General features: G+C 57.5%; 1 protein-coding gene across 2 annotated transcripts; it reads left to right on the forward strand.

Annotated features, from left to right (window-relative positions):
• The first annotated feature begins 3001 nt into the window (after positions 1-3001).
• On the forward strand, positions 3002-18807 carry GRK6 (G protein-coupled receptor kinase 6). 2 transcript variants are annotated; one of them, XM_082489738.1, is made up of 16 exons: positions 3002-3102; positions 6170-6265; positions 8978-9090; positions 9408-9485; positions 9760-9860; positions 11159-11251; positions 11566-11629; positions 12269-12409; positions 13095-13285; positions 14091-14128; positions 14270-14359; positions 14451-14659; positions 14900-15037; positions 15283-15420; positions 15581-15715; positions 17264-18807. In XM_082489738.1, exons 1-16 carry the CDS (start codon positions 3051-3053, stop codon positions 17312-17314), a joined length of 1728 nt encoding a protein of 575 aa, XP_082345864.1. In that variant the 5' UTR covers positions 3002-3050; the 3' UTR covers positions 17315-18807. The 2 variants fall into 2 exon arrangements, with proteins under 2 accessions (XP_082345864.1, XP_082345865.1); XM_082489739.1 differs by lacking the exon at positions 17264-18807 and adding an exon at positions 16238-16506.
• Positions 18808-19933: the final 1126 nt, after the last annotated feature.

Raw genomic sequence — 19933 nt, forward strand, 5'->3', positions numbered from 1 at the left:
AGCTCAGCCACGAGGTCTGGGGGACTGAAAGAGACAGGGGTACTCCTGGCGGTGAGGACCCCTGGGCCATCCCCTGCGCCCACTGGCCCTGTGCACAGAGGGTCATGGCATGAGCTCTGGGACGGGCAGACTGTCCCAGCAGGGATCGTGCTGGGACAGGAGCCGGGTGCTGACCCCCCGGAGGCAGCCAGCTCCAGCAGTTGGAGCTACGTTGGCACCATCTACGGAAGGAGCTGCCCTATCGCTGCCGCCTGGCTTCCCCTCCCATGGCCGCCTTTCACTTTTTCACAATTAAACAGCACTTTGCTTCTAAAAATACCCAGGGAGATGAGGGTGCCTGATGGGGACTCGGCTGGGGGAGAGGAGGTCTCCCCAAGGGCCACCAGCCCTGCAGTGCCCAGGCTCGTGCACCCTGCCCTCACCCTTGCCTGGGACCGCAGGGGCTGCCCAGGGAACAAGGCATTGTCCCTCCGCTGGGGCATGAGTGCACAGCTCCAGGCTGCTGCAGGGCAGGAAGGGCCAGGGACCAGCAGGAATGAGAATGAGGGCACACAGGGACCCCCCGGCTTGGGCAAGGAGATGCCGGCACAGCCAGCGGGTGCTGGCATCAGGGCAACATCTGAGCCACCAAAGGGAGCTTCAGGCTGATGTCCAAAACAGCAAACCCTGAGGGCTGGATGGGGCCTGGGGGCACCTGGTCCCCCCCTTTGCCCCAGGCACTACCAGGCTGCTCCAGGGACAGCTCCCCCACCGAGCATCTCCTGCTGCATCGCCACCCAGCACATCGCCCTGTCTGCGGCAGACAGGTCGAGCAAGTCGCTCTGTATCTCCACAGCAGCCATTTCCATTCCAACTTGTACAAAGTCTGTTTTATCCACCACAGTGTGATCCTTATTCCTGCCCTGCTCACGAGCCACCATGACCCCAAGTAGGGCCAGGAAAGCAGCTCCCCTCGAAACACTGATTACACCTGCCCAACTGCAGCACCTACGCTTGTCCACCTGGAACTGCATCCTTCATTTTCAGGCTGTTTCTTCAATTTCTCAAGATTATTTTGAATTACTCCCCTGATAGGCTTGGCTTTGGAGCCAGCACCCTCTCCAGATGTGTCTCTTCCACAGAGCTAAAAAGCACAGTGCTGGTTCTACCACCTGAGCTGCCATCAGCACTGTTGGGGACACCAGTACGCCTCCAGACACTTGTGCTGCTTCGGCAGCAGCCCATGGCTGATAACTCCTGCCGGTGGTGGGAATGGCGCTGAAAAATGCCAACTGAAAGGAAACTTGAAGTAGCAACCTAAGGGTTAAGCATGCAAATGCATGGAAAAAAAGTCATCGCATTTGAAGCTCAAAATAAGTATGTGCCACCTTTAAAAGGAAAGCAGCTCTAAAAGAAGAAAGCTCACAGTGTGAGCTCATGCCTCGTGGCAGAGTGACACGGGAGATCACCTCAGAGGTATGGCAGGGCAAAGCATCCTCCTCGTTACCGCTGTGGGTTTGTAACCAGAAGATGTGACACCTGATCTCCAGTGGATGAAGGGCACAACAGACCACAGTCAGTACTGATTGCACTGGCAATGAGTGCTTGGAATAATTTGTATTATCAGCCTTGCTACAGCCTGAGGACATGAACTCCTCTCCTGCTCATAGCATGGCCCAGCTGAGGAGTGCTCAGGGGCGCCAGTTGGTCCCCACCAGCAGGTTGCCATTGACAGAGGCTGGTGGAGGGACCTGCCCATCACTGTGTGCTCCTCCATGCCCCAGCCACCACCAACCTTGCATCCAGGACAGCCCCACTGCCACACAAAGGCAGGAGGCATCACCTGACTGCAGCAGGAGATGGAAGCCATTGGAGGGCAGAGGTGACGTCCACACCTGAAAGCCAGGAGGAACAGAAAGTGGGGCCGGTACAACTTGGCAACAGTTAACGAGCAGGTTTACACTCAGAAGCAGGGAGCCGGGCAGGTCATCTGCAGGGCTGATAGACCACCAAGGGGTGCTCAAGGAGGACAGAACTCTACAGAGAAATCCATGACTTATTTGCTGAGGAGCAGGTGGGGAGAGGTTCCCACACCACAGCTTGTCTTCAGATGGGGTAAGGCTGCTGCTAATTGAAGTACCAGTAAAAAAAGGGCTTTCAGAGCAACTCAATGGAGAGAAGAAGCCCGCAGAGCAGCAAGAGCTCTGAAACCAGAATGGCACATGACCCAGAAGAACAGCCCCAGCAGGACAAGGCTGGCAGCATCACAACCCCCCACGCCAACGGATGAGGCTGAATCTCAATGAGGAAACCCCAAACCTCCACCGCGGCAGTGCCGGGCACAGCACTGGAGCGTGCCTTACCCCACCCCAACGGGACTGACCAACACTGGACACGCGGGTGCTTGGAAGGCTTTATTTGGGCCATCACAAACACAGGCCCAGCCTGCAGAGGAGGGAGGCTCCCCCAAACACGTAACTGCTGTTAAGGACAGCGCAGACAAGCCCCTAACACCACCGACAAACCCAAAAGCCCACCACCAGCGCCCCATTATAAACAACTGCTCGGCCCCACCCCCTGCGAAACGCCCCTATCACAACCCAGTCAGCAGCGGAGTGGCATCTCTGCACCCAATCAGATGCTGCAGGAGGCGGGTCTTTCTATGGTGTGCGACGTTGACTCTCACCCAATCCGTTCCCGGAGCGGCGCCTGCGCTCCCTGAGTGACACCTCTCCCTCCAATCACCACCCACCTCCTCTTCCCGGCTGGGCTTCGCCAATAGCCGCTGAATGACGCGGGCTTCTCTTTCCCCGCCCCGCCCTCCCACATCCCCGCCCGCCGCGGGGCCAACGGGAGAGCAGCGGCGCGGCGGAGAGGGCGAGGCTTCCTGGGGGGCTGGGCCAATGGGAGCTCGGCGCGGGAGGAGCGTGGGCAGGCATTGGCGGGCTGGGCGCGGGTGGGCGGGGCGCGGCGGCGGCGGCAGCGACGGGGGGGAGGCGGCGGGGCGCGGGCCGAGCGGCGGGGAGCGGTGCGGAGCCGGGCGGGAGGCGGTGGTGCCGCCGCCCGGGCCCATGGAGCTGGAGAACATCGTCGCCAACACCGTCCTACTCAAGGCCCGCGAAGGTGAGAGGCGGCGTCGGGCGGACACCGGTCCCCGGAGCTGGGGCGGGGGGGTGCGGCAGGCCCGGGACGGCGGGGGGGCAGGCGGGCCCGGGACAGCCCGGCCGCCGAGCGAGCCCAGCGCCCGGGAGGTGCCTGCCTACCGGTGGCCTGAGCCGTGAACCCGCTGGGCCGCCTCCTAGAGCGGGGTCCGCTCCCCTGGGCTGCGGCCAGGCGGGCTGCAGGCTCCGGTCATGGCTGTCGCCGGGACTCGGCCCCGGGCTGTCCCTCCCCGGAGGGTCGCCACCTTCACACCAGTCCTGGCCCCTGGTCCCCTCAGTGCCAGGAGCTTTGCTGAGGGGCCACAAACCTCCTGCTGCTTCAGGGGTGACGGCTGAATTCCAGGGCCTCGGTGCGGGATGCAGCCTACTGCACAGGGAAGCCTCAGGATGGTTTAAGGAGAGAGCTGGGAAGTCTGTCACACAGGAGCCTGGTCCTTTGCAGAGAAGATGTGATTCAGCCAGGCGTCAGGCAGTTCATTAGATCCCATAAAGCAGCGGGGAAGTACAGTCCCTCCTGGCCCACGGTGTGCAGCTGGCCAGACCAAGTCATTTTGGAGCCCGAGGTACCCACTGAAATCTAGTTATAGGGCTTTAGCAATTAGATTTGTGGGAGCAAAGAGCAACAAAATTTAATTTACACAGGCAGAAACATTTTTGAGCTGCTTGAAAATCAAGCTTAGTGTAGGTACTTCAGGCACGGTGACCATGGTGGACCATGGCATTATGGTTCATAATAGCAAGGTTTGGTTCAAAACCAAACAGCAGCATTTGGGACTTGAAGACACAAGGCCCTGCTTCACACAGAGTGAGTGACCAGGAGACTGGTTTCCATTGTGTCTTCATCAGAGCAGAGTTTGGTTGCTGATGCAGAGTGAGGCATCGGACGGCTGCTGCGGTGCTTCCCAGTGCTCCTCTGGTGCCTCAGCCTCCGCAGACGGTGGGCAGTTTGGCTGCAGGCAGACACAATCCACTGGCACACTCATGCCGGACAGTTCCTGGCCTGCGAGGCCTGGCTGTGCTGCCTGTCCATGGCTCTCCCACCCGTGGATGGGCACCTGTGGTGGCTGCTGGGGCGAGCTCTGGCAGCCTGTGGGACAGGGCAGAGCTGCCTAGCTGGCGGGGTCCAACAGCACCACATGCTTTGCCCCAGCTCAACCTTTTTGGGAGCCTCCTGGTCTGGTGTGGGAGTGCAGGGCTGAGGTCACCCTGGACATGCTGGGATGACTGCTGACAACCATCTTCAGCTGCTGCTGTAAGATGACTGTGCTCTACATTTCCTTCAAACTCTTCTAGGAGGGTTTGGCCCGGGGAAAGTGAAGGATACTTCCTCCATTGTGCCCTTTGCCTGCTCACCTCTGGCAGAGGGACAACAGACCAGCTCTGAGCTATCACCAAGACCTGAAGCTCCCTTGTGGTGAGCTGTGGGTGGAGGTGGCCCGCCCCTTGCCCCATCCCCAAAATGGGGGTGCTGGGAGGTTGGTGTGCAGGAGACAAGTTCCCTGCTGGACTGTTTGCTGTAGTGCCAGGAGGGTGGAGGAGAACTGTGCGTGAAGGGTGCTGGAGCCTCCTTTCAAAGCAAACAACTCAAGGAAATGCAAACTGCCTGTCCTCATCCTCTGGGTGCTGTGGGGCACAGCTCTGCCTTTCGTTGAGCCCTCATGAGGTGATGATGGCTCGTTCTCCTGTGCCCTCACTTAGTTGTCCCCATCCGTTTCGTTGCTGCAAGCTGTGGCTGACAAGAAGGTGTCTGTGCTGCTGGTTTCTTCCACCCCTGCTTACCCTTGAGTCACTTCCTTCCTGAGTTTGTACAATCGTGCAGCCCAGCTGCTGGTGCGGGGCAGATGTAGCGCGGCGACCCGCAGCATGCCAGGGACTCGGACCTGGGGCTGGCCCTGCAGAAGGCCGGTTGTGAGGGCCCCATTCCACCTGCCTGTCCAACCAAGACCTCCTGCAGAGCAGGGAGCTGGATGCCCAGGGATTGTGTCTAGGATTAGGGGCTGAATTGCATCCGCAGTGGAGGAAAGTGTTATGAAAGTGTTTCTCAAGAGCTGATGAATGATGTTCACACACACACACACACACACACCCCGATTTCAGAAAGCTGTGCCTTTGGCCCAACTCGGCAGGGTGGTTTAATGTATTTCCAAAGGGAGGTGGGAGATTGTGTGTTTGTTGGCACCAAGCCAAGGGAAGGCAATCCCTGGAGATTGGCTGATCCCAGAAATCAGGCTTTCAAGTATTTCAGTACTTAGTGCTTGCTATGATGTAAATTTTTTGGTCTTTCTAGAAGCTTTCCCACCCTGTCCTACAGCACTGGGCATTTGCTGCAGCAACTGAAGTTGGAATAATATCTGGTTCTTGGATCTTGCTTTTCTGAGGCTGGCTTATCTCTGGAGAAAGGTGGGAGTGTCCCCACTTCACAGGTGGGAAACTGGAGTGATGAGCCCCAGGCGATGCAGTGAGTTGTCTGTGGAGCTGGGATTAGAGCAGGAATTCCTGTCTCCCAGCTTCATGTCCTCCCTCTGAGAGCCCCTCCCTGGAGTAAGCAATCATTCTGGAATGAGTAGGTGGCATGAACATCGTTACTATGGCAGGAAGAGCTTCACGTCAAGCAAGGCTTGGCCTGGAGAGGCAATTAGTTATGCAGAGGTCCTGAGGACAGGCCTGGGAGCCAAGAACTCTTGTGCAGGCATAGAGTAACCTGTGGCTTTAGGCACTCCTGCCCCTGCCCTGATTCTCCCATCTTAAATACAAGCTGAGATGTCCAGGTGAAAGGTCTTAATGTTCTTTGGTGGGACTTTGTTCAGCAGAGTGGTTGGTCTGTCCGCTTCCTCTGGCAGTCAGAGGCTTTAACAGTTTTGTTCCACCAGCCAGGAGACAGCGGTGCCACTTTGGTCTTGTTTTTCTTGCCTGGGCTTGCTCGTGGAAATGGACAGAGGGTGTCTCCTCTCTGGGCTCCTGGCAAGGCTAGGCTGCAGTTGGACACCCTTGCTTCATAACTTATGGTACTAATTTTGTGTGCCCTGCAGGTGGTGGTGGAAACCGGAAAGGCAAGAGTAAGAAATGGCGCCAGATGCTGCAGTTCCCCCACATCAGCCTCTGTGAGGATCTTCGACAAACCCTCGGTGAGATGCAGCGGCTAGCGGGAGCTGTGCAGTGCCCAGGCTCCGCTTCAGAGTGGGGTCAGTGGGTGAGCATGCATGGGTGTTGTGTACCTGAAATTGTGTCGTGTGAGAGTCAAGGACCTATAACAGGGCACATGTTGGCCAAAGCCCAGCCAGGATTTCTCAGAGCTTGGGTTGTAGGGGAGAAACGACAGGTAGGTAAGTCACAGCTGGGTGGCGCTTGCTGGATAATGCTTGTTGATGTACCCACACACCTTCTAGAGTGCAATGAGCTTTACTAGAGATACACCACCTTCTCTGTGCGAACAGACCTGCTTGATGTTGCAGAGTTTTGGACCATCGCTCTAGGGTGCCTTTGTGTAAATAACAAAGGTCCTGCTAATGTCCTCTGGACTCTCTGTCTGGGTTTCAGCCCTGCTGTGCAGACCTTGGCTTCTAACATAATGCATCAGCTTTTCTTGGGCAAAACTGGGTTCTTGCTGTGCAGTATGGATGAGAATCATACAGCTGGGCAGGGCTTGGCCTGTCATTTTAACACTGCACTTTGTACTCTTCATGGTTTTAATGTTGTTTGTGCAGCAGGCTTGGTCCTGAGATCATGTGAAATTGTTTTGGGGCACAGGGGGTGGGAATGTTCTGCTTCCTGGGAAGGGAAGAGCTTGTTTAAGTTGTTGCTCCAGATTCAGCTGCCAGCTGGAGAGTGGCACAACGCTGGCCTTGTTTCAGGGTAAGTGTCACTGGCCTGAGTGGGTTTGGGAGCCTTCTGCAGCTCCAGTCCCCACTTCCATCCTGCCCAGGTTTTCCAGGTCCTGGCAGCCCCAAGGAGAGGAGTGGCTCCCTTTGAGGGCACATAGGACTGTAGCACTTGGAATAACTCAACCTCCATCATCCACACTGTAACCTCCAAGCTCACAACAGCCTGGTTCTGCTGCTGTGTGCACCATGTATCACCTCCCAGGGATGGCTTTGCAGCTGAGTGTAGTCAGATGGGGACTCAACCCTTGATTTTGCTGCAAACTGCCTCTCTGGAGCAAGTTCTGAGCACCAAACACAGCTCTGGCATGGACTGTCCTTGCAGCTCCCATCTTGGTCATCCCAGCCCATGTCTGCTTCTCTGACTTGTGTGCCCTCAGCAGACCTTTCCCTCAGCTGATGTCCATCCTCTGCCTGCAGCTGCCCTTCCTGTGGGTGTCATGACACATTTTCCACTGAACTTCACCTTTGTTGTGTTGCTTGTTTGCTAGTGGTGAATGCGGGTGGTCTGTCTGTCTCTGCTGTCCTACTGTCCAGGACAGTGACTTTGTGATGCTTTGGGAGACATGTCCCTCCCAGCAGCTGGCTGTCACTGCCCATGTCCCCACTTCCCCTCAGGGAGGCATATGAGAAGTGCTTTTGGCCCAGGTGGCGGCCGCCTTGCTTGGTTTCCCCATGGGAAAGATGACCCCATTCCTTGCGCTTGGGTCACTCTTTGGCTGGAGTGGTTTTGTTTTCCCCTCACAGACTGCTAGAAAGGCATTTCTTTCCTATTCCAGAGGCTTGGCAGGACCACGGGCACGGTGGGCTGGTTGCCCACTGCAGAATTAAACTTTGTGGGCCCTGACCACAGGGAGCAACCTTGTGTGAGCCTGGGCAGCGGCAAGGGCAGCTGAAAGCTTCTGATCTTGCTGGCAGCAAGCTCTCATCCTCCCCAGCTGAAGGGAACTCCTTCCCCTGCACACAAAAAGAAACCGGCCAGTGTGGCGGAGCTGGCGAGGCTGCATCCTCCCCCACCACAGCCCGGCTGTCTCTGCGCTCTCGTGCACCCTCAGGAAGCCGCAGCTTCCTCGGGAGAAACTGCTGCGCAGGGAAGGGAAGGTCGGCAGTACCCAGCCCGGGGGAGTGCTGAAAGATCCCCTGTGTGCAGGTGGATGGCTGCACATCTGCATCCCAGGCAGCCCGCAGCTCTCGGCGACAATGGCTGTGACAGAAATCTGTTCTGGCCCACAATCAGATCACATCTTGTGAGTGGAAGGGGAGGGGAAAAAAGCAGAGAACTGGAAGTGCCCTGGATAGTCAAAGGGGTTTGTGCCTTGGCTGACAGACTTCAGAGAGGGGAAGGAGGAATCAGCAGGGAAGCCGAGCTCTGGAAGGTAGTAGGAATTGACATACAAGCGAGTGGTTGTCCCATGGAGTGAGGGGGTCTGATTGCTGTGTGCCCCATTAACAGGACATCTGTGGAAATGGTGCCTCCCATTTTGATGCTGCTGCTTTCAGCAAGGCCTTTGGGAATATGAGTGGTTTGTAACAGTCATCAGAGCAACTCCTGGCCTGGAAGATCTGTCTCAAAATAAGCTCGGTGTGTTCCTCATGTTCCAAGGAAAGTTGTGCAACTGGAGTAGTCAGTCAATATCCATGGGGAGAGGATTGAGAAGAGAGTCTCCGAGCAAGCAGAAGACGTGAAGGTTCCTTGCTAGAAACAAGAGGGGCAGGCTGTACAGTACAGCAGGCCAAACCTCTTTCAGGGAAGATCTTCCACAGGGGAGCATAAAAGCTTGGTCATGCCTCTTGTCCCCGTGGGGTGCATTTCAGTCTCCTGAGAGTCTCAGACTGGTGAGATCTGTGAGCAGCCAGCTGACAAGTCACCAGCCCCTCTACCACTGCCTGTGGCCGGGGTGGTGGGCTGTGGCTGCTCTTTTGGGGGTTGGGAGTGAGTGATCTTCTCCACATTTGCAGAGCGGGACTACCACAGCCTGTGCGAGAAGCAGCCCATCGGGCACATGCTCTTTCGGCAGTTCTGCGAGACACGACCTGAGCTGTCACGCTGCGTCAAGTTTCTGGATGCCGTGGTAAGAGCATAGCCCCATTGGGCTTCACTGGGGGAGGCAGGGAAGTTTTTGATGCCCTGGGCATGGACTAGTTGGCCCTGGGTGCTCCAGCAGTTGCCAGATACTTCTGGGCACGTAGGGTTTTCCTGAAGGAAAAACCTGTGAGTTGCAGTTTCTCCAAGAGAGGGCTGAGCTTTTGCTTAGAGAGCTGGAGATCTGGTTTTCCAGGAAAGCATGGGAAACCTTGGGCAGAGGGTGTTGCTGCTCTGCAGCTGTTGCCTGGTAGCAAGGCTTAGTTCCTGGCTGGACCTGCTCCTCACACTGTTTGCTCTGTGCAGGCAGGGTACGAAGTGGCTCCAGATGAGAAGCGGAAGGAATGTGGGCAGCACCTGATTGAAAAGTACTTGAAGCCAAACGTGAGTAAGAGAGTTGTGTTTGCTGCTTGCAACAGTAGAGCAGTTGGAAAGCTGACAGCTGTCATTACCCATGACCTGCTGCAGTGAACATGCTGGGCAGGACGGTGAGGGCAGAGTACAGAGCCACCCTACCGCCTCACAAGCGACCATTACTGCTTTTGCCTGTGGCCCTAAAAAGCAGATGGGCAGCTGTGTGTGGTGTTCCTGTGGGCTTCTACCTGGGAGGATCCTTGTGGTCTGCTCCCTATATCTGACTCCATCCCTTTGTCCCCAGAGTGAGGACCATGTGCCTGAAGTCCCCTCGCAGCTAGTGGATGCCTGTTGTGAGAGGCTGGAACAGGAACCTTCCAAGGAGCTCTTCAAGGAATCCACTAAGTAAGTTGGAGGTCTGGGGCCTGCCCTCAGGTGGCACCATGGCACAGGGTAGGCACAGTAGAGGCAGCTAACTCACCTTCTCCCTCGTGGTCCCTTCCTCCAGGAGGGTGAGGGCTGGTGCTAAAGCTGGAGCCTGGGGAGTTTTGGTCTAGTAGATTGCAGCACAGCTACAGGAAAACAAATGCAGGGAGCTCCCGTGGGCTCTGGGAGCCACAAGATGCTGCAGAAACCTCTGTCACTCCTCTCAGTCTGCCATGGGTCTGAGTTGCCATTTGGGAAGACCCCGTTTCAGCAAGCCTCAGCATCTAGCCATGCTGTTCCTAGTCTTGTGCCTGGATCTCGTAGGCCCCTGTAGAGCAGAGCTTACAGCTGCAATCCCGGTGCCAGCTGTCCTCTCCTGCTGGCTGCAGATGTGGCCATTGTGGTTAGGTTACATTGGCTCTTGCTGCAGGGATCTAAGGTCACTTCTGTTCCCATCGCTGAAGCAGTGGCTGAGGTCCTGGCTTCAGGTGCAAAGCGGAAGCTGTTAGGCAAATCGGGCTTACAGCCTCCACCCCTCCCTGAACAGTAGCTGGAGCACGTTGCCTAATCGAGTGCAGGGCTGTGGCAATGGGTTTGCTGCAGTCTTCTGGGGAGCGTTAGCTCTGTGTGTGGTAACTAGTGTCACTGTCTGAATGCAGAGCCTCCGGGCTGGGCCCTGCCTGCTCTTGGCAAGCTCTGAAAGGGGAAGAGCCCGTCCGCTTCTCCTTGATGCATGTCTCCAGTCTAGACACTGTGTCTAAGGCTCTTTGCTGGGCAGCCCTGGCACTGGTCTCCAAGGCAGTTAGCTCTCTCGAGCAGGATCCCCTGTGGCCTTTTGTGCTGGATATTCATCTGAGACTGAACAACTCAGCGCCTGGTGCTGAACATTGCTAGCAGCTTTCGGCAGCTGATTACAGCCTTAAGCGTGCATTTGCCCAGTGAGCAGAGGGGCAATTGCAAAGAGTCCCATTGTCCCCCTTTGTCCCACAGCCTGGGCTGGTGCTGAGAGGCCACAATTAGCAGTGCCAGCCCCATCCCACGGTGCTGTGCTTGTCACAGTGGTACCTCCAACGCACCTTCCTTTTGCATCAGGCTTAGCGTGGAGTGGGGCTTTCTGGGCCGGGGCTACGTGGGTGATTCAGTGCTAGGCTGGGTGAGGGGATGGCAGAGTGACTGGGCTCTTGGGGCTGCTCACCTCTTCTTTCCTTGGACCGCTGGGTTCTTTTTGATGGCTGTGATCAGTTCTCAGGACCCTTGCTGGCTCTGCTCTCTCCTAGGCTTATCCACGACTACCTGAGTGTAGCTCCCTTTGCCGACTACCTCGACAGCTTGTACTTCAACCGCTTCCTGCAGTGGAAATGGCTGGAACGGTAATGCTCCCTGGCACCTCTGGGAGACCTGCACCCTGCTTGCACGGGCTGTCTGAGGGCTCCTTCACATGCTGGGTCCTAGCAGGAGCCAAGGGCCTGTCCTTTGCTCTTGCTGTCCTTCAGGGCCCTTTATTGGCACCATCAGCCTCTACTGGCTGCCCCAGCCTTGCTTGCCTTGCAGGGAAGCAAGGTCTGCATAAGCAGGGGTTTTGGGGTGAGCCACAGTCTCTCAGGCCAGGGCGCAGGGGTGGTTTGGGCTTCAGCCCCTGCTCTCTCTCTGCTCTCATCTCACTCCAGTTTCCTTTCCCTCACAGGCAGCCAGTGACCAAAAACACTTTCCGCCAGTACCGTGTGCTGGGCAAAGGCGGTTTTGGGGAGGTGAGTGACCGGCATTTCATCTACATTCGGGGTACCAGGCAGCCACCATTGCCCGCTGCCAGATACGGACCTGGGTTGGCCATGAGGGTGCCACAAGCTGCTCCAGCACCTGGAGACAGGTGGTGCTGGCTGGGGGGACCTCTGTGCTGGGCACTGTTGTGCTCTGGACTTTGCATGATTTGCCAGATCCCCTCTGAGTGGCCAGAGCTCCCATCTTGCCAGGCACTTGAGGTGTGGGAGGTGTTGCACAGGGTAGGTAGCATGTGCCCTGTGGCGCGTACTGCTGCCTGGGCAGAGGGTCAGGTCTGTTCCTGGTGTCTTGGCAGGGGAAACTGCGCTCCTGGAAACTGTCACTGTCAAGTTTCCTTCTGTTTCTAGAGTGGCCTTCTGTCTTCCCAGGCACCAGCCATGGTGCTGGTGGCAGAGGCATCACAGCCCTCTGCTTCTTATCTGTGACATCTGGAGATGTCACTGTTGCCTGTGTTCTTGCTTTGACAATGGGCTTCTTGCTAACCTCAGAGCGAGGTGGGGACAGGGAGATCTTTGCCATCCAGTCCCTCTTCCTGAAAGCAGAACCTAGACCTAGACCTCTCCCTGGAAATGGCAGCAGGAGGGTGCTGAGCTTTGTTCCCCCTCCAGGTTTGTGCCTGCCAAGTGCGTGCCACAGGGAAGATGTATGCCTGCAAGAAGCTGGAGAAGAAACGGATCAAAAAGCGGAAGGGAGAAGCCATGGCCCTGAATGAGAAACAGATCCTGGAAAAAGTGAACAGTAGGTTTGTAGTAAGTACATAGGAATTGCTCTCACTTTGCTGCGGTGGTTGATTCTTCCTCCAACCAGCTGGCCCGGCACCTCTGTGCTCCTCACCCTGTGTGGAGAGGCAGGAGCAGGCCCTGCCCACAGAGTAGGGTCCTTTCGGCTGCAGATCTCTCACAAGACTGGGGTCTGGCAGGACCTCCTGCTGCCTCCACAAGATGACCTAAATGTCCCCAAAGTCAGGCCCAAACACCCATCTGGTCTCGCAGGCACCTTGTTAACCTCTGGGGCAGAAGAAAACAGCGAGAACTGTCTCTCCGTACAGCCGAGCAGGCAGAAGCCTGGCTCTGAGCTGTGCAGTGGGGAGTTCTCTCCCTGGCTGCCCTGAAGTGTGGACAGCCTGAAACCTCCCTTTATGGAGGATTCATCAGACGCTGCCCTGGGGTTGCTGTTGGGTGCTGCTTGCCCCTGGAGGGGAGCAGTTCTGGCTTAGGAAAAGTGTCCTCCCTGTCTGAGGAAAGCTAAGGGTGCGCAAGGGGCTGCTGGACACTTCCATGTCCTCCCTGGGTGTGCATGGTTTCCCCTCTGCCGGCAAAGGCCCAGTCCTGCTGCCCGTGAGTGGCTGCTCGGGTGATAAAAGTGCTCATCAGAGTGTGGGCACCTCCCTCTTCCAGCTGTGTCTTCTAACAGCCTTTCTGCCCTGAATTGCAGGTGAGCTTAGCCTATGCATATGAAACTAAAGATGCTCTCTGCCTAGTGCTGACCCTCATGAACGGAGGGGACCTCAAGTTCCATATCTACCACATGGGAGAGGCTGGCTTCGAGGAGCCCCGGGCAGCTTTCTATGCTGCCGAGATCTGCTGCGGCCTTGAGGACTTGCACCAGGAGAGGATAGTGTACAGGTGCGCACTGCCTGGCCCCTGCTGGGAGACCTTGTACAGGTTGTAGAAGCAAGAGGGTTCCTGCTGCTCTTACTAGCCCAGCTGGGTCTGGCTTCTCAAAAAAATAAGCTCAGGCTTGAAAGCAGCACAGAGCTGGATGAGAGGGGATCAGGAACAGAAAGCTGATCTCATGGGAGAGATGGGAGAGTCTAGCTTGGCTTCCTCGTGCTGGTAAACGATCGCCAAGAACAGGATGTGATAGTGCTGTGAGTGCCTCGGGGCAGGCACTTGGGTGCTTAACTCACCGGGCAGTATTGACACTAGAACAAAGGAGGGTAGGCTGCCCCAATACTGCTCAAAACTGAGAGCTGGGCAGGAGGGAGAACAAGCTGATCAAATGACTGTACTCACCGGGTTGTGTGATGCAGGTTAAGGACAGCATGGCTAAACACAGGGCCAGAACGTCCCTCCTAGTCCTACCCTGTGCCTTGCCCTGGGGCAAGGTAAGCAGAAGCAGCCTCTGCTCCTTCTCTCTTGCACTGCCTGCCCCATAATGAGCACTGCATCTGCAAAGAAGGAGTCAGCCACAGGCTCACTGATTTCTTGCAGAGGGTTGAAGACTGTCATGACCTGCTTCTCTGTCCGGGAGGGGGGAGCTTGCAGGGCTAACTCCGGGGCAGGGGGTGAGGGGAAGGTTGTCTGTGTGCCTGAGGCAGGGGCATTGCATCCCTCTGCTGCTTATTTGTGACTTCTTGAGATGTTGCTGTTCCTTGTGTCCTTTGCTTTGACAACAGGCTTCTTGCTAATCAAGTGTCTTCCTTCCTAGGGACCTGAAGCCAGAGAACATATTGCTGGATGACCATGGTGAGTGCTGGTCAAGAGGAGCCCTGGGCCTGGGTCCTCCTCTATTCCTGTGCTTGAACCAGGGTTACTCTATGTTCTTGGCAGCTTCAAACGTTGTCCCTTGACCCTGTCCTGTTAACTTGCCCCCCCTCCTCTGTGCAGGTCACATCCGTATCTCAGACCTGGGGCTAGCTGTGCACGTGCCAGAGGGCCAAACAATCAAGGGCCGTGTGGGGACAGTTGGCTACATGGGTAAGTGGCCCTGGTTTAATCAAAAAGTGGTCTCTGACTGCACACATATTCTCCCTGCCTTCATGCATCCCTCACCCCTGCTCCTATGTAGCTCCAGAGGTGGTGAAGAACGAGCGCTACACGTTCAGCCCAGACTGGTGGGCTCTGGGCTGCCTGGTGTACGAGATGATTGAGGGACAGTCCCCCTTCCAGCAGCGCAAGAAGAAGATCAAGCGGGAGGAGGTGGAGCGGTTGGTGAAGGAAGTGCAGGAGGAGTACTCGGAGAAGTTCTCACCCTGCGCCCGCTCGCTCTGCACCATGGTATGAGTGTGCATCCCTGTCCCTTCACTCCCACTTCCTTTTGCAGGCAGACTGGTTCCCTTGCCCTGGCTCTGATAAGACCATGCAGGAAGTTCCAGAGTGCTTTAATTCCTCGCTCTCCCAGCTGCCCAGCAGGCCCATGCTGTCCCTAGACACATACTGCAGGAGTCCAGCTGACCTCAGGGCTGCTGCTTCCCAAAGCACCCTCCGCCTGGGGCACTAATTTGATTTGTTTTGCAGCTCCTGTGCAAAGACCCTCTGGAGCGCCTGGGGTGCCGAGGAGCTGGGGCCAAGGAAGTGAAGGAGCACCCTCTCTTCAAGCATCTCAACTTCAGGAGGCTGGAAGCAGGCATGCTGGACCCCCCCTTCAAGCCAGATGTAAGTGCCTGTCCATGTCCTGACCTTTTCAGTCACCGGTGCTGTCAAGGGAAGCTGGAGCCCTGGGGTGGCTCATCTGAGGAGATGGCACCCATCCCCTTCCCTGTTGTTTCTGAAGCCTGGTGGCAAAAGGGTCAAGCAAGCTCTGGGCTGCGGGGAGAGTGGGCTTGGCCTTGAGCCATGGTTGCTTGAGATGGTGGCATCTTAGTGGAGCCCAGCATTAGAGCAGTCTTTGTGCTGTTTAGCCCCAGGCCATCTACTGCAAGGATGTTCTGGACATCGAGCAGTTCTCCACAGTGAAAGGGGTGGAGCTGGAGCCCACAGACAATGACTTCTACCAGAAGTTTGCTACGGGAAGCGTGCCCATTCCTTGGCAGAATGAGGTAGGTTTGCAGGACAAGTTTTTACTCCTGCTTGTGCCCACCATGGCCACGTGCAGTGTCCCGCAGAGTTCGTGCTATCCCTGCTGCTATTGCACTCTTCTGGGGCCTCGGTGACAGCCTTTGTGTGGCAGTTGCTGCAGCCATCTTTGTCCTCTTCCAGATGATCGAGACGGAGTGTTTTAAGGAGCTGAATGTCTTTAGCACAGACGGCACGGTGCCCCCAGACCTAGACTGGAAAGGGCAGCCTTCTCCACAGCCCAAAAAAGGGTTACTCCAGCGCTTATTCAGCAGACAGGTAAGTGTTCACCCAGCGTTTCTCCCCAGCAAGTCCTGTAGCAGCACTGATCCCGCTCCTGCCTGTGCCAGACAAATCTGGCAGGGAGTTGAGCAGGAGGGGGAAGCAGGCAAAGTCTCCCCCTGTGCTGGGTGGCCAGACCCCAGGGCTCTCAGAGGGACCCATGCAAGGCTGCAGGGAGCCAGCCCTCACCTGGCTGGCATTCTCCGTGCTGGGGGAGTCGAGGGGGCTGGGGTGGAGTGCCGTGGCTAAACGTACTGCAGTCACACAGGGAGAGGGCTGTTGTTGAAGGCACTGAAATAGTAAGTCTGCTCCTTTCCTACATGAATAATACTATCCCCAAAGAAGACCTTGCTCTTGGAATGGGCTCCTGGGCTCCCCGAAGAATTTCTGCCAGGCCTTGAGCAGGCAGAGAGAGCAGTGCTTTCGAGGGATGAGGAGAACGGAAATGTCTTGCAGCTGCTGTGGGCTTGCTTGTCTGCCTGTCTCCTCTGCCCAGAACAGTCTTTGCCTTCTTTCCAGGACTGGCAAAGTCTGGGCTGCTGCCTCTCAACAGCTGCTTGCAGCTGTGGGACTCAAGCATGGTTGGCTCTGGACCCAGTCTCAGCCAGCCGGTGCTGACTCCTGCTTCTCCAACGAGCGCCAAGTAGTGCTTCACTGTTCAGTGGGCTGCCCTAGCCAGAGCCAGCTCTGGGCTGGGATATCCAGCCCTTCCCAAGGCAGGCAGGACCTGCCGGAGGATGGGCAGCTGCCTGTAGCAGGGGTTGAGCTGTGATTTGCCACGTGTTTTTTCTTTCCAGAGGTGAGCAGTCTCTCCTGGCTGCTCTGCTCAGGGAAATACCTGGTGGCCCGCGGACATGGCAAGATCTGGGAAAGAGGAGTGTTGTCCTTCAGTGCCTATCCCCCTCCCCCAGCAGAGCACAAGCTGCTTGTTGTTCTAACTGCCCCCTGAGCCACTAATCCCGCTTCCCTGCTCTCGCTGCCTTCGTGAGGGGGGCCTTGCCCTCAGCTTGAGCCAAAGCTGCCCCTGCACTGCTGCTGCTGGGAGCTCTGCTCCCAGGGGGCTGCGGGAAGTTCCCTTCGCTCCTCTCTTCAGATGTCCGTGACACACAGAAGGGTTGAGAAACTGTGAAGGGTTTGGCATTGCCCCATGCTCGGGCTCCTTCCCGTTGCAGCTAAAAGGGCTTCAGCTGTTTCTGCGGCTGGCTGAGTCCTGAGAGGGGCAGATCGTCTGTGCTGGCACTGAGCTGTCTCCCTGGGTGGCTGTGGTCCACTGAGCCCATCTTCTTCCCAGCTTTTGAGCTAGTCAGCTGTGTGCTCACCAGCCTGTCTGCCAGGAGCTGAACCCCCCAGATGCAGCTTGACTGTTTCTCTGCAGTCTGGGGGTCCCCTACAACCCCTTGCCTCCCGTGCACAGGCTGGGGGGGGGCGGCATGGCCCTTCCCTGCCAGAGGGCAGCTGTAAGGCTGTGTTGTGTGACCGTGCTCACCCTCTGCTTGCTGTGCTCCTCTCTCTCCCTCCTCCCTCTCCTTGCCCTTCTGACTTCAGGACTGTTGTGGAAACTGCAGTGACAGCGAGGAAGAGCCCACCCGGCTGTAGAGCACAGCTTATTCTCCAGCCCCTGGGACCCCCTTGCTTCTCCGGGTGCCCAGCAGAACAACAGCCCAGCCTGAAGGACAAGGTAGCAGCGGCCCCGCAAGGTGGATTTGTTTACAGCTTTACACGTCTGTATTTGAAGACTGTGAGGTTGGCTCCAGGGCCAGCGCCAGCTGGCGGCTCAGGCCATGGTGCTCTGGCCAAAGGACAAGCCCTCGTCCCCGAGACGGACCTGAACGCTTCTGAATCTGCCGCTTGGGATTGAGCTGCTGCCGCCCGCCGATTGCCGCTCCCCTCCCGGGCCCAGGGTGGGAGGGAGGGATTGTGCCGGCGTGGGCCGAGGCCAGGCTGGAGCAGCTCTGCTGACACATTCCACGGTGCCGAAGCGGCACTGCAGGTTTGGTGTATATTTATATATGTCAGTCTGTACATATCACATGTCAGTTTTTAATCTATAGGTGGGGGCCTGCACTGCCCCCACCCTGTCACAGGCACAAATGTCCTCCTATGGGGGGAGCGACGGTCCCAGCTTTGTACCAGGGAGTCCTGGGTAGAGGCCTTCTGTGCCTTGAGGTGTCTAAAGTATCTTTCCTGGACCTTTCTGGCCATGCTGAGGCGTCCCTGGCTCCAGCGGAGTCCATAGCTCAGCCCTGAGGCACAGGAAACCACTGTGCCAAAGCGTCTACCATTGCATCCTGGCAGCAGAGCGTCACTGCCTCATCCTCGCTTCCCTGTCTGCCGGAACCTGCTTCCTCCTGCCTCATCTCGCACATGCTGCCAGCTCTGGGGAGCTGATCCTGGCCCCCTCCAGACCACCAGCAGGATGCCTGTGACACGGTGGGACACAGCCGCTCCCAGGGCACCTGCTCAGAAGGTACCTGCTGCAGGGTCCAAAGGGTCGGTGTGATCCCCGGCGTGGGCAGGATGGCCCCAGCACAGTTCCACCAGCTCCCGACCAGCCATCTGTGCATGCTGGAGGTGCCGTGGTCTCCAGGCCCAGCTCAATGTCAGAGGAGCAGACACATAAGGGACCTTGCTCTCAGGGAGCAAAGCTGTGGTAAAGGGAATGTCCCTTCCTGGAGTCATGCTGTGAGCTGTGACCCAAGAGTGAGCGGGGCTGGGACCAGCCTTCCCACCCGGCCAGCTTAGTGTGTGTCCCCAGAGGTCCTGGGGAGCCAGCACAGCTCCCATGCCCGAGGACAGGGCAGAAGCGGAGGGGCTGGAGCCCTGCGTGTCCCTGGGGAGCAGCATGAGGCTCAGCCCACCTCTCCGTTCTGCTTATCCTGTCCCCTCTTGAACACACTCATCCCAGCTGTGTCCTGAGCAATAACTTGTCTCTTCTGTGTGTATGTACGCACACGCGTGTGTGCATGTGTGCGTGCTGCTGCCTCGTGCTCGTTCTGAGCCAGGCCCCCGGGGGGGGCTGAGCACCTACTTGGACCTGTGGTATCATGTGCTTGCCTTGCACTAAAGTTGGAGAGTATTTAAATTTTTAACCTTTTGTTAAGTGTTAAGATTGGCTGTGCCTTCTATTGCTGTCGTGTCAAGGGGGTGCCCACTCCAGACCATGCGGGGTTGGTGGCTATAAGGAGGAGAGGAGCAGGGAGCCCCATTCCTGGGCTGCCATGGGCTCTGCTTTGGTGCTCCTGTCCTCCAGGGGAGGGGGGGCTGGGGCTGCCCTCCAGGGCAAGGGCTGGTGCTGAGCCCTGGGGACCATGGGTGGCCCTCAGTGGCTTCTGCTGGGTGGTTTGGGTCAGTGCAGGGGCATGACAGGTGCAAAGGCCTTGTGCTGTTGGGGTGCTCGTGTCTGCTGTGGTCCCCTTTGGGGAATGTCCCCTGCCCTGCTACCCTGTCAGCCCCTGTGGGGCTCGGGGCAGAGTCCAGCTCCCCTCCAGATGCATCACTGTTTTTGGGGGGGACCATGCAGAGGGGGACCTTGTGCCAGCATGGAGCACTGCCACCTCAGCCCAAGGGACAGCCCCTGGAAGGGGGGACATGGTGTGAGGAGGGTTAGGGTCGCGATGCTCGCCGTGAGGGGGTGTGCGGAGGGGGGCAGCCTGGTCAGGGTGGACGCAGGGTGGGTTTGGGGACCGGGGTTGGCGGCAGGGCCGGCGGCAGCGCCGACAGCCCTGTGCGCAGCGCGGGGGGGGCCACATACAGCTGCACAGGGATGAGAATAGCAAGTGCGGTTGGGTAGCTAGGGAACAGTTGCTATGGGAGCAGGCCGAGGAGGAGTTCTCACACTCGGAGGGGGCATCTTGGGGTAAAATCCAGGAATTTTCTGCAGCCATGGAAGGAAAGAAGGCAGGGTGGGGGGATGGGGACTGCCTGGGGATTGCTGCTCCCACTGCACTGGCCAGGGATGCTTATGCCGCCCCGCTAGCACTGCCTGGGCTGTGACACCCTGGCACCCAGGTCCTGGGGTCACCAACATGTTAGTGGTGTCTGTCACACGGTCAGCATGGCTCTGCGGGCAGGGACGGGTTTGGGCAGCCCATGGCTGAGCTGTGAGTGGGGTGTGGAAGGGGTTTTGCCTGTCCCCAGCTCCCCCCTGCCCAGCAGTGTCCCGGCCCCTGCCTTTGGGGGATGCCTTGTCCCCATCCCTGTCCTTGCTGGGGGAGA

Source organism: Vanellus vanellus (genome assembly GCF_965231255.1).
Source record: "Vanellus vanellus genome assembly, chromosome: 13".
Taxonomy (NCBI): Eukaryota; Metazoa; Chordata; class Aves; order Charadriiformes; family Charadriidae; genus Vanellus; species Vanellus vanellus.

Bases quoted from the DNA above. Each gene is read 5' to 3' on its own strand.
- GRK6 (XM_082489739.1), top strand. From the start codon at position 3,051: ATGGAGCTGGAGAACATCGTCGCCAACACCGTCCTACTCAAGGCCCGC. The intron at 13,286-14,090 runs GTGCGCACTGCC...CTTCCTTCCTAG, and splicing joins CAGGAGAGGATAGTGTACAG to GGACCTGAAGCCAGAGAACA. The intron at 14,360-14,450 runs GTAAGTGGCCCT...GCTCCTATGTAG, and splicing joins GGGGACAGTTGGCTACATGG to CTCCAGAGGTGGTGAAGAAC.